The sequence below is a fragment of the Empidonax traillii genome, unplaced genomic scaffold (genome assembly GCF_003031625.1).
Source record: "Empidonax traillii isolate 1590-97213 ecotype Southwest subspecies unplaced genomic scaffold, ASM303162v1 scaffold475:size860808, whole genome shotgun sequence".
NCBI lineage: Eukaryota > Metazoa > Chordata > Aves > Passeriformes > Tyrannidae > Empidonax > Empidonax traillii.
The window spans coordinates 503,924-520,489 of NW_020955668.1; the positions used below are offsets into that span (position 1 = coordinate 503,924).

At 40.0% G+C, this 16,566-nt stretch overlaps 1 protein-coding gene across 2 annotated transcripts in view; it reads left to right on the forward strand.

Moving 5' to 3' along the window:
* The first annotated feature begins 6 nt into the window (after positions 1 to 6).
* PARG (poly(ADP-ribose) glycohydrolase) overlaps positions 7 to 16,566 on the forward strand; it is a 59,741-nt gene continuing 43,181 nt past the window's right edge. The window contains exons 1-7 of one of the 2 annotated variants that reach the window (XM_027895952.1): positions 7 to 268; positions 2,955 to 3,021; positions 5,441 to 6,424; positions 8,681 to 8,864; positions 9,969 to 10,091; positions 11,185 to 11,268; positions 12,319 to 12,393. In XM_027895952.1, coding sequence (XP_027751753.1) covers positions 139 to 268; positions 2,955 to 3,021; positions 5,441 to 6,424; positions 8,681 to 8,864; positions 9,969 to 10,091; positions 11,185 to 11,268; positions 12,319 to 12,393 — 1,647 coding nt within the window. In that variant the 5' untranslated portion in view covers positions 7 to 138. Of the gene's footprint in view, positions 269 to 2,954; positions 3,022 to 5,440; positions 6,425 to 8,677; positions 8,865 to 9,968; positions 10,092 to 11,184; positions 11,269 to 12,318; positions 12,394 to 16,566 lie in introns of both variants that reach the window. The other variant, XM_027895951.1, reaches the window with a different exon arrangement.

Genomic DNA, 16,566 nt, shown 5'->3' on the forward strand with positions numbered 1-16,566 from the left:
CCGCTCCCGCCGCGCCTCGGGAACGGCCCGGCGTGCGGGTCGGAGGATGCGGACGGGCCGAGCCACTGCCGCAGCGACGCGCCGTCCCCGGGGGGCGGGTGCCGGCCGTCTCCGGCGGGCAGGGCGGCCCCGCCGAGGATGAGCGCGGGCTGCGGGCGGGAACGGCCGCGCAAGAGAGCCCGGACCGGCCCCGGCAGCCCCGGCGGCGCCGCGGAACAGCCGCAGGACGGGCCCGGGGGCAGCCCCGCCACCGCCGTGGGGAGCAAAGGTTGGTTTGTGCGGGCCCTGGCGCGGCGGGACAGGGCTCCCCTGGGTCCGAGCGGCCCCCGCCCCTTGTGCCGCCCGGTGTGGCCGTGCGGGGCCCGGGCCCCTCTGTGCCGCCCGGGGCAGCCCTGGGCGGCGAGGCCGCCTGTGCCAGTGTCCCTGGAGCTGCCCTTCCTTGGGGCTGGAATTCTCTCTCACCCGCTGGTCAGTGCGCGCTGCTCCCCCTCGGAGCCGGCGCTGAGCGCGGGATCTTTAGCTTGGTTTTGTGCCCGACTCTTTGCAAACTTGCACTGATGGTGCAGATCATCCCAGAGAGGTGCGAGCATCCAAAGGGAGCGTGTCCTGCAGGAGAGAGGGCGAATGGCTTCTGCAGGGAACGTGGCTTTGGGCAGGGGTTGTGCCGGGCTGTCCCAGGGAGAGCCGAGGGCAGTGACAGGAGCCCACACGGGCTGTGGCTGCTCCTCCTGCCGCCTCGCAGAGCTGCCCGGAAAAGTTCCCACGTGGCTTCCTTAGTTTTGTTTCTTATTTGGAGCTAACGCTGTCAGAGTAAAATTGTAATGCACGATAAAGTGCCTCTTTCAGGAATAGAGAGGAATGCAGGGAAGGGGAAAAAGCCCCCAAACAGATTTGCTGTTTTCTGCAGCTGATGAGTTAAACCTCAGTGACCGGCAGCTAAGAAGCAACTTTGAGCAGGTAATAATTTGTAGGTGTGGGCTCCTACAGAGTTGGAAATTTAGTTGTTTTTCTCAGAGGTAGACTGTGGGGAATGGTTTGTTTTATGGAAATGATTTGGGAAATCTTGAGTAGAAATTCAGACATCACGTAAAAAATTACAGCAAAGTCTAGTTCTGTTGTTTACCCTGGAAGTAAGCTTGTGTTGTCTTTTTGTTGCCTTTTGTTTTCACCACCATTTCTGTAGCAAAAAGCGATGCTGGCAGTGTGAAAGTGATGTGCGTTACGTGGTTACTTAGTTGTTAAAGTTCAGGCCAAAGCCATTTCATTTTGATGCTGCTGCCATAATTTCTATTGTGCTGTGAATAAGTATTTCTTCCTCAGCACAAGTTTATACCTCAGGAATTAGTCAGCTGCCTTTGAAGAGGTTTATTTGTCTCATGTTTTCATACATCTCTTCAGGTTGGTTGTTTTTTTTCTGGCTGCTGCTTTTCCTTTACCTATGGGCAAGTTGAGTTAATGCTTCAAATGTAGGAAGGTGAAATTTGGTAATCAGAACGACTAATAGGCTTCAGTTTAGAGAATCTTTAGAAGTAAAAATATTGTAGTTGATAAAATCTGTTTAATTTTGTCTGAGTGTGGTGAGGCTGAGCATTTGTTGTCGCACTGATTATGGCACAGGTATCCTTGTGCTTGTAACCTGCACACAGCTTGGCACTGCTCCCTGGTCAGCCAGTCACATAATGGCAGTTTTGCACTATTATTTGTGCCATTATAGATGAACTTAAAACCATTCAAACATTTTCTGGAGGTTACTTTTCATTCTGGAAATTCTTACATCCTCTGATGATAATATTTGATAACCAGCTGTGGGAAAGCGTTTATGAAACAATGTCTCCCAAGTTACCCACGGCCTACCCTGCCTCTGATACAAGTTACACAAGCTCCATTTGCAGAAAAATCCCGTAGTGACTGTTAAATCAGAAGAGCCAGATCTGCTGCATTGGTTTTTAGGTTCTGCAAAAGTATTGTTACAGTAAGGGCACTGCAAATGTTGCCCACCGAGTTGAAAGCAGCACTTTCACACTTTGCACGTCAGCAGTAGCAGGTAGGTACTTTCTCTTGGCAAATGGAAAGCAAGGAAATGGAAGCTAGTTGCCACATTTGCAGAATTACCTTTAAAAAAACCCAATAAAACGCTACTAAAAACTCATTATGCTAATAAAGACTACTTTCCAGTTGTGAAATAACTACTTTGAGTTTTTTCTCCCTAATCCTCCCCCACCAGTTTATGCATAATTAGTTCAATTGAAAGCTTGTCTGAGTGGCAAAAATATACAGATAAAACTGGAACTGTGTTGTTGGTAGTAAATCCGAAAAAATTTTGTCCTTTGTTTTGTTGCTGGTTTGGGGTAGCAAGCATTGAAAAGCTTTTCAAACTGTTTATGAATAGAGGGGAAAAGAAAATGTCCTTTTCTGAGCACTCGTCACTTTCTAGCGTGTGCTATGGTTATATTAAGCGTTTTGTTTCCCGGGATGCTGCATACAAATAAGGTTCTTGGATGGGTCCCCTAGGATGTCTAGTTGTTCATCCTTTGTTTGTTTTAAGCTATGTTGCCTCTTTGTTCCAAAATTCAACATGTTTTGGAACTCGGTGTTGTGGTGATTAAAGGTAATGATGAGGGCTGGAAAGATCAAATTGCCCCCCCCCCCCTTTTTTCTTGTTCTAGACATTCACTGTATATTCTTAACCTTTTAATGATATTAAAAGAACGATGTTGGATGAAAACAAACAAACAAACCACCACACACTAAGCCTGGAATTTATAAAGATTATTACAAAAGTGACAGCAGATTAAATACTGCTGGTGTCTGCATCCTCCCTACAGTAGAGATGCTAATGAAGACTAAATTGAGGTGTTTTTTATTTCATCCAGTACAAGTGACCTTATTCATATGCAATGGTGTTGCAGTTTTATCGTGTTCCATGTAGTAACCAGTGAACTGTGGTTTTTCAGTTTGCAAACAGCAGACAATTACCAGTTGGTTGGAGAATAAAGGACCCAAGACAACGGAGTCCAAAAGGTAAAATACACAGCTTACCTGTTCAAAAGTTGTGTTCTCTGAGTGGGCCTGGGGGAAGATAAAGTTGCAGGTTGCCCACATAGCTGGATCAGTAGAGGCAACCCCAGTTCTGCTGCTTTCCTTACCTTGGCACATCCTCTTGAGTTACTAACTGAAAGACTTTCACTACAAAAAGCTAACTAGTCCCCCATCCCTCTCCTCTGAACCCCCAATTCCAAACTTCTTCCTGACAGAGATTCTTGAAGCATCTCACTGTTCAGGTGAAAAAATATGGCTGTTCCTGCAAAGAAAAAGATGGGAACCTTCAGCAAGGGAAGGCAAAGTGGGACTTGCTTCCAGTAGCAGTCAACCACTGGATCAAATTAGCTGTAATGTCAAACTGTGCCCTTGGTCGACAGCTCTGCTTTCATCTTTGTTTAAAATAGGGCACTAACAGTTACAGATTTTGGCTGATAGTCCTGTGGTCAACTCACAGTTTCGTTGTTATTTTACATTTTGGTTTGTCTCATTGGACTGTGATTGTGATGTAAACACAGGCAGCTGGATTTAGTTTCAGCCAGAGTTTATAGGTACTCAAATGTGCATTCAGGTTACTTTATGGAAAGTTTTCCAAAAGTTTTTCTGCTGAATGGCATCAGGTAAAGTTTGATACTTTTTGCTTATGTGCTGTCAGGAGCAAGGATTGCAAGGCAGCATTAAACTCCAAAGAGTTTAACTATCTGGTGCAGAGCAATATCAGATAATATTTTTCTATAGTTGCCATTGTAAATTGTTTGGTTTTCATCGATTTTTCTAATAAATACAAATTGAAATCCGTGTCATTGCTAAAATAGCTGGGAAGACTCATGATAATGATTAATACAGAAGTATGCAGAGCTAATTACAGGCTCACAGGTTGCAGTAAATCAGGGATGTTAAGAGGATGATTAAGGAGGGAATTAATATGGTTTTTTAATTCCTTGTAGAATAGTGTCCCTCAATCCCTGCTGACAAATTACAGCCTAATCAGTTTTAAGCAGCAGATTAGTCCTGTAAACATTTCATGTGCTTTTCTATTGCGGTTAACATCACAATTTTAATTTAAACGCTGTCTTTGTGTTAGATTTGCTGTCTCAAGTTGGCAACAGATATTGTCAGTACCTCTAAAGATTCATTCAGATGGCACCAATAACATAACTTTCATTTCTGTTCATCAGAATTTGCAGGAAAAAGTGCAGACATGGGAAATTAAATTATCATAACATAACCCCCTCTAAAATCCTTTCCAAGCTGTCATCTTGCTTCAAGCCTCTTTTTTTCTTTTTTGTTCTATAGTGGTAGAGGTGTGAATCCTCTCTCCTTATCCTGAGTGGTCTTTTAAGAGGTCTGTTATCATTCATGGAGAGAATTAATGCCTTCAGGAATGTACTAAGATGTTCAGTTGCTGAATTTAGGATTGTGTGATAATTGCACATTTTCCTTTTTACTGTAGATGAGAAGCTGGGCAATGACCAGACACAGAGTCGTTTGCATTGATAATAAACAAAGTTAATACATTCAGGAGAAGATGCTGTTCAGAGCAGTGTATTCACCAAGATCAGTCAGGGTTTTTTTAAAATTCATGTACCATCTAAGCAATTTTGTTTATCAATACATGGACACACAAATTAATACGGAAATTTGAAGTGACTTTTCCTGTGTCTTCTTGAAAAGTTTCATCTGCTCTTACAAAACTGACTTCATATCCCTGTGTAACCATTGGGACATGTTTCTATCCTGCACTGTCTTACACAAAGACAAATCACGATATTTTTCTCCTAAAAACTAACTGATTTAATGTGCCTTTTAAATTTATTATCAGTTCTAAATATATTTTACGCTTGTGCTTTTGTATGGTAATTGTTTCTGAAGATGGCTCTTTTTAAAAGTAAGGGAGTAATAGGATGTTTTTGAGACTTTGGACTGCTGTGCTCTGCTCTTCTAAAAGATGAATTTGTAGCTCTGAGAGAAAGGCCCTAAACCCACTGATTTCCTTGCTCACTGTATTTAACAGATAAAAATGAAAGTTATGGAGGACTTTATCATGACTTCTAATGTTTTTTCATCTGGAGAAAACAGCTAAATATTTAGCTCTTTAGCTGTAACAGTATGTGGGTAGCAGCCTCATACTGTTTAGGTATGAAAATGAGGATAATGAATAGATTCCTAAGGTAAGCAACTGATTCATCATCCTTTGGAGCCTTTAAATGGAAATAGATTGCTAGTGAACAACATTCCTCAGTGCAGGAAACGTTGTTAATCCTGGTAATGCTCACTTACAGATTAGAATGAGTAAAAATCTGTACTTTCTATTGTTTGTTTGTCATTGTTCCTTAAAAAAATACACACAGTAATTTCGTTTGGAAATAAGACATTGAATTCCCTGACTTCTCTTCCACAGCTTACACAGCAAAAGTAATAACAATACTGAAGTAAATCCCAAGATGACTTCAATTAAAAAAGAGAACTTTTGTGAGCATGATGTGAAAAAGCTAGAGAGCACTTGTCAGCAAAATTACACACAAATGTCTGTGGAAGTTGGTGCAAAGCCTGTAAATTTGCCTCAGACGGGCAGCACGTGTAACTGGGAGGCTGAGGACAAAGATGCAGCCTTGGATACAGATCCTGTGAAGGGGCCGCAGTCTGGAGACCTCTTTAAAAACGCCAACATTGATCAGATGCACAAAACTGGCAAGCAGGCCCAGAGAGGCTGTGAGGAAAGCAGTGAGAGTTGGACTCAGGGGAAGTTGTCATCAGGGCAGTCTTTGAAAACAGGAAATACAAAACCTCCTATCAAAGACAGTGACACAGATGGACAGGTGGCTTCATGCAATTCACAGAAGCCGAAGAGTTGCAATTCTGTCTGTTTATTGGGTGAACGAGAGGAAGGGGATGTAATTCCAGAAAGTCCACTTTCAGATGCTGGTTGTGATGCCTGTACACCTGATCTTGGAGGTCCTGGGAAACTGAGCAAGTGTCAGAGCAGTTCAGGGGACTCACCTGCTTTTGAGAAAGAGAGTGAACCAGAGTCACCAATGGATGTAGATAATTCCAAAAATAGCTGCCATGGGTCAGAGGCTGATGAAGAAACAAGTCCATTTCTGGATGAGCGCGAGGAGAATAATCTGTCAAAATCCATAAACAAATCTTTTAGAATTCAATATGGGGATGCTGAATTGGAGTCTAGAAAGTCACGTTTTTCTGCCAAGGTCTGTGGAAGCTTTGAGGAAACAGATAATTGTGTTAAGGAGGACAGTCTGCATACAAAGCCACCTGGAATCTCTCCTGCTCCGTCATCAGAATGCAAAGGTGCAAAACAGGGTGTGAAGAGAGACTCCAAAATCACCTCCCACTTCATGAGGATACCTAAAGTTGAGGAGAAAAGGTAGTGTTCCGTCTGTCTGCTTCATCTGTTATTTTCATACTTGAATATTTCCTCTTTGGGCACAGAGCTTTGGAGGCTGGATTGTATAAGGAGTTTTGCAAAGTATATTTTAAGACACAAAGACAGCTCTGGTATAAGATTGAACTTATTTTTAATAAGACTGCTTGTGCCTTTTTAAAGGATATATTTGTCCAGTTCAATTTTTAAAATCATTTGAGATCTGTTAAAATTGGGGATTAAGACACTGTAGGAAGTTGATTTTCATCGAAGTAGCGATTTAAATCATGGGATTTTTAAAGCTTGAAAATGTTGGTACAGGAGTGCATTATGGGGTGTATCTTTAGCATTCAGTATTTAATTCAGAATACTTGAAGAAACTGAATTTTTTGTTTGTTTTATTAGTTTTACCTGTCAAAAATAGTGACTCTTACTTTGTTGAACCATCGGTGCTAATGATGCTTTGATTGAACTAGATATAAACAATTTCACTTTTGAAAGCAGTTGTAGAGATCTGTTTCTTTGTTTGTTTTGTTTTGTTTTGTTTGGCTTTATCCATAATTTGTTAGAGAGGAGGACCCGTGGTTACACACTACAGCAATGGACATAGAAGCCCTGAGCATGCCACAGGACTCTGAACTCCAGATGTTGTGTAAGGACAAAAGGATAATCTCTGCTCTGAAGAGTTTAGATTCCAGGGGGAGCTGAGAAAGTGAATTAGCAGCTAAGAAATGAGCAGGAACAAAAGGGCTGTGTGTGCTGGTAGAACATCTGATTGCCTCACTAGACTCAAGTCCTTCTGGGCAAGGAAGTAGTTTCTCAGGTCTTTACTGGGATAGTTTCTGGATCTACAGAACAGCACAAGGAACTTTTCAAGGAAATGGAAGAGAAACGAGCAGGAGCTTGCATTTGAGAAATCTTAGGAATAGGCTGAGTGTGGAAAACAAAAAGAAAGGTGGTTCTTAGCAAATTCTTCATCCATCCGTTTTTCCTATAAAAAGTCTGGAAAGGGGGGTTTTAAAGTTTAAAATAATGGCTTTAGGGAGTTCTCTTTTCACTAATTTAAATGAATTGCTGTTGAGCAAAGCAGCAGATGCTGAGGCATGTGTTTTTCAGTGCTAGAGCATTGTGTGGTACAATAAATTGATGTTCGAGAAGTAAAACTCATGCAAAAGTGGGGTTTTTCTGGGCATAAATGAGTGCTTTACAGAATAATCAGTAAGGTAGAGCATGAGGCTGTAAAGAGATAATTTTTTTTCTTTCTGGGGCCTAAACAAGATAATGTGAAGGTTATAAACCTCAGTGCCAGGAAAAATAGTGGTGATGCCTAGAGTGCTTAAGAGGGTGCTTAGAAAATCCTAAAGGTTTGCTACTGCTTTTTGTTAGACCAGGTCTACAGCAGATAAGACTGGCCCAGGTCTTAACTTGCAGGGGAAGAAGCAGTAGTGTATCAATCAGGTTTCAGGCATCAGTAATGCCATGTCAGGGTTATGCACAGGGGCTGGGACCCTGTGTGTTATGTCAAACATACAGAAGGTTCAGATTTTTCTTCCCCAAAATATCTCAGATCCATGCAAATGCCTTTGACCATTAAAGAGGATTAATTCATCTGCTCTTGCATGTATTTGAACGTTGCAAGTGTTTTTTTGATTACTTTTAAATGTCTACTTCCATTGCAAGTATTGTATGCCTGATGTGAGAAACACAACCCCAGTGAGAAAGGGTGCTAAAGGAATTTGTTTGCTCTTTCTTTTTTTTTTTTTTTTTTTTTAAATTTTCAGTTTGAGGAAGGGATATGTGCATTTGTGCATGCACACATTTGTTTTCAAACAGTTGGGAAAAGGCTGTAGAAGGTATCCTGACAGATGCAGACCGCTGAGTCTGTCTCCTGTCCATGGATAAAAAAGGTCCTGTTGGGAAGGATGGCTCTGCAGAGGAATACCCTGCCTTGCTAACCCACTGCAGTTCTGTGAAGGTGTTTGCAGCCTGTAGAGAAGAGTGTTTTGGTAGACATCATGTACTTGTGTGAGCTGGGGAGGAGGAGGAGGTTGGTATTTTTCCCCAAATAGAGTTGGTATTTTTCCCCAAATAGAGGTTGGTATTTTTCCCCAAATTTCCCCCCAATGTGGGGCCACAGCAAAGGCTGGCAAATAAACCGACTCTGTTATGATTGTAACCCTGGGGTAGAAGTTTGTGTATTTGCCTGCCAGGTTTTTCAGTGGAAATAAAATGTTTCAATGTATTTTATTTTAACATCAGGAAAGAAAAGTGTGAGTTCAAACCGCAGAGGCCAGGAAGGAGGATTCCTAGATATGTGCCACCTCCTCTTCCGAGTAACAGGAAGTGGTTTGGAACACCGATGGAGGAGATGAGGAGGATGCCGACGTGTGGGGCCCGCCTGCCTCACCTGCGCCCCTCTGCCAATCACACAGTGACTGTCAGGGTATGATAGCTCAAACCACATTTCTTACTGACCTATTCAGTGATGGCAAAGGCCAGATGTTAGTGTTAGATTTCCACATCCTGCTAATACTGTGTCTTTGCCATTCCTTGTGAGAGGGCTCGGACAACTGATTTTCCTGAAAATTGACTTTTTTGATGCACAGGATTAGGATATTAAGATCCACAAGAAACACAATTATGGTTTTACTGCCTGTGTCTTGTTAGGAAGAAGTATTTTTAGTTTGCGTGGGGGTGTGCGTGTTTCCTTGTCTGAGTTATGAACTGTGGGAATTTAAATAGGTCTGCAAGTAAAATTTGTACTTCCAGCATTTTCATTCTGTATTTTCATTTTGATGTGATTCTGATTTGGATTCAAGATTTACAAAAGGTTCAAGATATGAAAAAGACAAAGAATGAAGAAGAATTTCTAGCAATTTTACCACTTCATTTTAGTTTGAATCTGTTTACCTTCAATCCTTTGGAGTAGTGTTCAGCCCAATTATTGCTGAAATAAAATGTGACCAGAAACATGTAGGGTTGTGGATAAATCCCAGCCAAAACAAAAGCACCTTGAGTTTAAACACACATTCTGAGACAATCAGTTCTGCCTGAGGGCTATATATCCAATTAAGTCTTTAAGAACATTGTGTTATTTATTTTTATGTTTCTGATGTTCTGTGGAGAAAATTTGAAATATTGCTCTAAATATTGTTAGGTTAAAAAATTTCAGTACGTGTCTATCTGAAACTATATTTTGAAAATATTTGGATAAAACTGTGTAGATACCTAAATTCATAAATGAAGAAATCTTTAGCTGGTAATGGGATGTATAATAATTGAATATATTACCTTTACTTGAGTGTGTTTCAAGAGGTCAAATGATAAGGTAACATTCTATTCAGCAAATATAATGTAAGATTAAGAGGTGGATTTTTTTCTAAGTGAATATCCATTGTGTGGTCAGCTTGTAGCTTCCCCCTTTCCAAAAAGGGTGGCTGTAGATGAGAGCTGTTTTAAACTACCTTTTTGCTTGCTTTTAATTTCTTCCATTTAGAAACTTGAAAGTAGAGTCTGAGCTTCTCCCCTCTCTCCTTCTGTGTTTCAGGTAGATCTTCTGAGGGAAGGAGAGGTACCTAAACCTTTTCCAACTCACTACAAAGATTTGTGGGACAACAAGCATGTTAAAATGCCCTGCTCAGAACAAAATTTATACCCTGTAGAGGACGAGGTAAGATAAGTATTTACAGTTGTATAATCAAATAAGTTTGTTTACACACAAATGAGTTTTCAGTCTACTGCATTTGCTGAGTTATCAAGCTGTGTATGGAATGAGAAAATCAAGTGTGAAAAGCTGGGTTCTGGGTCATGATGCTCCAGACAGAGCAGAAGACTTCTTTTCCTAGTAATTATTTTATCTAGCAAGTGAGTTGACGATGTGTATATTTCTATACTTAATGGAGTGGAAGCGTCAGCTCCTTATAAATCTTGTATTTATTTATTAATGTGTTTATATGGTATATATTTTGTGTGTATTTGTGAAGCAATTTGCAATGCCAACAGATGTGAGTGAATTTGTAACCACAGTTTGATAGTGAAGTGTGTCTGACAGGTGTTCCACTAAAACAATGGCAGAGATTAGAGTTGACCCTGAATAGTTTGTTGATGTGGTATTTCATGTCACTTTTTAAGACTTACTTAAACATACCCACTCAAATACTTCAGACTGTGGTGAATAAAATCAGCAAGTGTGTCTTGTGTGTCTTGTAGGAAATGTCTTGTAGGAAATGTCATTATTGCTTGCATGGGGCAATACAGCTTTCTGGTGAGAAAAAGTATCACAGGATGTCTTAAATTTGGGTTGGCACGAGAGTCAGCCACAGCAAAATGCTTCTGTCTTCCAAGCCCTTAATGTTCTTGAGGTTACATTTTTATAAAGTTCAGTTCATGGTTTTGAGTAGCAGGTTTTATAAAATGAGGTCGTGGTTTATCCTCAACATTCCCTTTCTTTGCGAGGAATGTACGGAACATTTTTGTCCTTCTTGAGATGGCATGAGGAAGAGTGCTGCATTTGTGGAAAAAGAGCTCTGTGAATTTTGTGAATGCTTCAATTAAAAATGAACTCTCACAGAAGTGAAATGCAGTGGACTAGCAGTTGCAGAAGTTACTTTGCAGATACTCAAAAGATATGTATTTTTTAAGAGCTTCACAAATAAAGCAAAGTTTATTTAAAAAAAAGGCATGAAGGAAGACAATTATTAGTAAATGTGTCTTTTTGTTTTGGATAACTTAATCTGACTTTGTTCTGGGCTTTTGCTTTAAAGAATGGAGATAGAACTGCTGGAAGTCGATGGGAACTAATCCAAACTGCCTTACTTAACAAATTTACCTGCTCGCATGATTTGAAGGTAAGATTGCCAGTTTGAAATCAAATCTATGTACATACAAGTACATTGAGGTTCTCTGTGTACTAATAATGATTCTGGCTCCATCCTATTTGTTTCATCACTTAATAAATTATTAAAAAAATCTGTGCTGTTCAAGGGATTACCTAATGAATTGAAGTTCTCAATGAGTCCTAACTGTTACCATTGAATTTATTAGGTATTATTAAAATTGTCTTTTTTAAGTTTACATAAAACTGTGTTTGTCCAGCAGTATCTACTAGTTTGTGGTAAATGTAGCATGAGGGCTTTCTGTAGCCAGATGGTAGGGGATGCACAGGTGGGAGAGTTTGAAATAGTGACTTTTGCTTCAGTTCACTCCACTAGAATCGCATCAATTCAAGCTGCTGACAAAAATCTGTAGATTTTTGGAGACTAGTCCTCCGTTGATAACTTACAGTTATGTGACATGAATTGTGATTTGGAGCAGCTCAGAATTGCTATTGTGTTTTTTTGTGAAGAATAATGTAATTTAGGTTATACCTGAAAGTCGGGGAAAGGAGGAGAATGTTAAAGCTACAGATAACCTTTAAATGAATAAATAGTGCTTCCTCAGCAACTGGTGAGACTTCCCTTGACAATACTATTTTATTTGGTATGTTTTTCTTGTGCACTTTTTTCAAGGTGATGGTGTAGAGGGCCTATTTAATTTTGTTTCTTTAAGTCCCTGAACTGGTACAACTTCTACTATATTGCCAAGAGCCGCCTTTTATTGGTATTTTTAACAAGAGCAAGCAGGGGGTGCAAACCACTGATGTTGTGTGTTGCTTTGTCTTGTTTTGTGAAAGGAGGAAAAACCTGTAAACTGAAGCTCATTCAATACTAAACCTAATATAGAGGGTTCAGTATCGTGGGATTGCACCGCGTTCATACGGTGTTACAGATTTTGGTGGGCTCTGTGGCAGGTTTTAGCCACCAGATGGTGCTGTTCCTTCAACAAGGAAATTTCCTGACCTCGTTTTTCTTCCCTTAGTAATTATCTCTAAGCTCTATGTTGTTGTACTCTTTCCGTAGGAGGCCATACTGAGGTACAACGTTGCTTATTCCAAGAAATGGGACTTCACAGCTCTTACTGACTTCTGTGAGAAGGTAAAACAAGTTGATGTAAAATAGGAAGAAAAGTAAAATAAAAGTGACTACTTTGCCTATATATCTCAATGTTTTTGGCTTTATTTCTGTTTTCAAGAGTAAAGGGTTTGCAGTCATCATCTGTGTGAAGAGCTACTTGGCTGGTAACTCCGGCTGTAACAATAATTATGCTTTATAAGATGGCTTAATTTTAAATCTTAAACATTAATTTGGGTGCCTCAGTAACACCTAAGCTTACTGAATGAGAGAAATGCCCTTTCTCTGTTTTATGAAAACAATCCTGACTGATAATCAGAAACTGCTAATTAAAGCATTGTGGGAGATTAAATGAGATGCAGTACAAATTGTTGTATTCTTATTCCACCAACTCAGAAATACTTCTAAAGCACATGTGCTTGTTTTCTTGGGAGGGGCTTGCTAAGCTCTGTTAAGGTTCAGTGGAAACTAAATTTGATTCGAAGTAATTTTGTTAGTTGTGTGTGTAAATAGATGTCTGCTTAGGTCACGTGGTCAGAGGAGGTGTTCTCTCGGTTTTCCCTTGCGTGTGGGGACTCTTTCACAGAAAGAGTTTTCTTTAGCATGCAGCACAGTATTGTTGTTATTGACAAAAGGTAGTTACAGAAATGCTGGTGGTACCATATTTGCAAGCCATGAGAGCTACTGTGCTCACCCATCCTGCTCCTTCCTCTCAGCTCGAGAGCCTCTCTTGTGTTTTTTTTTCTTTTGGGCCGTCATGGCTTGGTGGTGGAGGTGTGCACATTTGGCCTCTCTGCTGCTGTTGACTCTTCTACCAACTGAAATTCACTTGACCTGTTCAGCTGTTCACTCTTGTGTTATTAAAGTACACATATTTAAATTAGAATGTTTTAAACTGCAAGTGCTGTTTAGTTAAAAACCTGACTCAGGAATGTACCAGGTTTGCATCGTGTTGCTACAAGCGCAACTGAGCTTGTCCTGACGTGTTCATATCGTACATTTGGGACTTTGGAAATTATAGGGGGTTAGATCCAGAGATCATCAGCCTGAGAGCATAAGTCATATCAGCTATCTCCAGAGAAGAGAGGGACAGTAGGGAAATAGACTGTGTTTTGGGCATCAGTCTTTCACTGGGGTGAAAAGGAAATTTCTGTATCCTGGGAATGGTGATTTATTTGTGGGGTTACCAGATGAAGGGGCGAGGGCTGTTTCATACACAGATTTTAGACCAAGTGAAAGAGTGTGCAGCAAGATATTGAATAAGAAAGAGTGAAGTGCTTGTGACACAGTGGCCTCTTGTAGCCCACAGGAGCAAAATCTTACTCTGGTTTGCTTTGTTGAATATTTTGAGTTTAGTGAACAGACCACGTGGATGTGGTACATTTTGTAGAGAACTGCTTGAATCTTTTGTGTTATAAAGGGATGTGTGAACTCTTTGAGATTTTTAAGTTAACGAGACATCTGCTTTCAAAGACTGTTTGCAGTCTGCTTAAGCTCTTGAGTGAATGTTGACATCTTCTGTGGAAGTGACCTAAATATACAAACTGTGGTGCATTGTAGTGCTTTTGAATGTGCTGTATTTGGCAGTTAGTGATGCATACCAAAGGGCCTGTGTATTTTCGTGTTTATCCTACGGTTTTGAGAGTACAGGGGAACTGTTTCGGGTGATGTTTGCCCAGTGAGGGTTGAGGGGGTTGGTTGAAAGGGAAGCTGCCTTCAGTAATCAGCCCAAAGGGAGTGGAAACAGCTCAACAGAAGGAAAAAGAGACACAAATATATATTAAAAGAAAAAGATTAAAACAGAGTCTAGTTGTGTAAACATCTACTTATATTCTTGGGTGCTATTGACTTTCAGTGCATGCATAGCCAAAAATTCAGTGGTCTGATTTAGAAGGGAGCTGTGTCCACAAGCCTAATGGCGTGTCTTTCACAGATTGGAGGCCACTGTATTCAGATATTGCTTCAATAGGTCTGTGTTTGATAAATTGTAAAGAGCTATTTTTTCTTTTATCTTCTGATTATGGACACTGTTCACCTCATCTAATAATCTGTTGAAGGTTTTTGTATCAGTCTTACATTATGGTTCTATTTTAGGTAGTTTCCTTCCAAGTTACACAGTCAAAATATGCATTATTTTTAAACCCTACTCTGTAAGATTCAAATCAATTGTCTTGTAATAACAATAATTACCAGTTTCTTTGTCTTAATAAATTTCTTTCCTTCAGGATTAGAACACTTTCAGCTTTCTTAATTATTAGAAAATAAATATTTAAAATGTATGTGAGCCAGAATTTTTTTCCAAAACAAGATAGCCTGACCAGTTCTGCAGTTGTTCGAAGTGTTGGCAGAAGAGGGAGCTCTCACACTTTCCAAAGATTCTTTTGAATGTCAGTTAATGTGTGGAAGTAAAATTCCTGTTTGAATAGTGAAGTAAATTTGGAAATTTGGATTTTTTGTTTGTTTGTTTCTTTTGAGCAATTCATAGAATTTATACCTAGAGCATAGAACTTGTTAGTAGAACAATGTATGTAAAGATCTGGTGGCTTATTTGCTTCAGACATCTGATACTTTCGTTGTCCTCTAAAGCATTTCCACACTGTAATAATTTGTTTTGCCATCTGTCTGTTAGTATTGGCAGACAGGCTTAGGATTTATTCAAGTTATTCCTTAGTGGATGAAAGTTATTAGTGCTAACATTTTTCTTCATGCATGCAAGTTCTTGTCACTTGGAAGTCATCCCTTCCTCTGTTTCTGCAGGACTTACCTGGAAAAGGGTAAGTTTAGGAAAGAGTAAGCAAGAAGCAGAAAAGTGAGGAAGCCACTATGGATGGAGCTGTATTGGGACCCACAGTGTGCTGTAGATGAGCTTTTTTTACGTGAATGATGATGAATTTGGTGTTAATTACACACTTTTGCTCAACAGTGCTACGCACTGTAGTAGTTTTTATTTTTCTCTTTTTGCAGATTTGTCCTTCCACTTCAGGCAAGACCAAATTATTTTGCTTTTTCCCAAGTGCATGAAATAAAAAGTCAAGTTCAATCATTAAAGGCTTATACCTTAGACAAATCTGCAACAGCAGCAAATTTATCTAAAGGATAGGGTTCTGTCATTAAGTCAGTAGGATTTATATTGTGAAGCTTCAGGAACCTTCATGATACAGAACCTTTGTTATCCTTAAAATTGGAGTTAGCATTTAGGATTCCCCAAATACTTGTTGAAAAAGTTACTTGTGAAGTGATGTCTGTGTGCTGTTCATTGCTGAAAGGGATTAAATCCGGTACTTAGGCATATGATTAAAAGAAAACCTGTAGTCTTTGGTGATTATTTGTGTATTGGAAATTGCCAGTAGTTTTGATGTAAGTTTGGTTGATCTCTTATGTGTAGACCAAAGATTGAGTTCAGTAAATTTGTGTGGCGTAAACAGTGATTATTTCTCAGCTTCTGTGAGTCATCAGAAAAACGGGTCACAATGGATCACAATATCCTGGAGGATACAGTACATTGTATCTGTTGTTCTTCTGGACTCTCTGATCTTGATCATCTCAGTGGAAAATTTGTAACTGTGAAATGGAGATGATCCAGTGGAGAGGAGTCAGGAATGGTGTAAAGGTATTTAATAGTTTCCATATGAGGAATGTCTAAATAAGTTAGAAGAATTTCACCTTTTTGTCTCAGTTAAGAGAGATGTGAGTAACAGGTATAACAGTGGTGCCCAAAATAATTGTAAGAGAGGGTGAAGAGGATATAACTCTCCATTTTTCTAGTGAAGCAGTTAAGGGACACCAAATGAGTATTCCTACCAGGTAAAGGTTTCAACACCAGACTAAAGTAATTACTTACTGGGGAACTGAATAGAAGGCTGTGGAACCCCTTGTCATGGGATGTAGAGAATGCTGTGGCCTTACATCAGGTTTTGAAGGGATTTGGAGAAGTTGCTGTAAGAAAAATCCCATTGACACCAACACAGATACTGTGGACTCTGGAAATTTCTCGAACTGATTACTGTAAGTGAAGACTGTTGTGAGGAAGTGCTGCTGATAACTTGGTTTTCTTGCTGTTAGACTTTTTGAGGCATCTTTTCTTGATGGGCTTTGATGAACTTTTGTCCATTTTTATATTATTATGACTTTTCTGGATTGAAGTTGAGAGACAGAAGTGGCTTCGTCATGCAGGGTCTATTGTGGTGTAGCATCAGT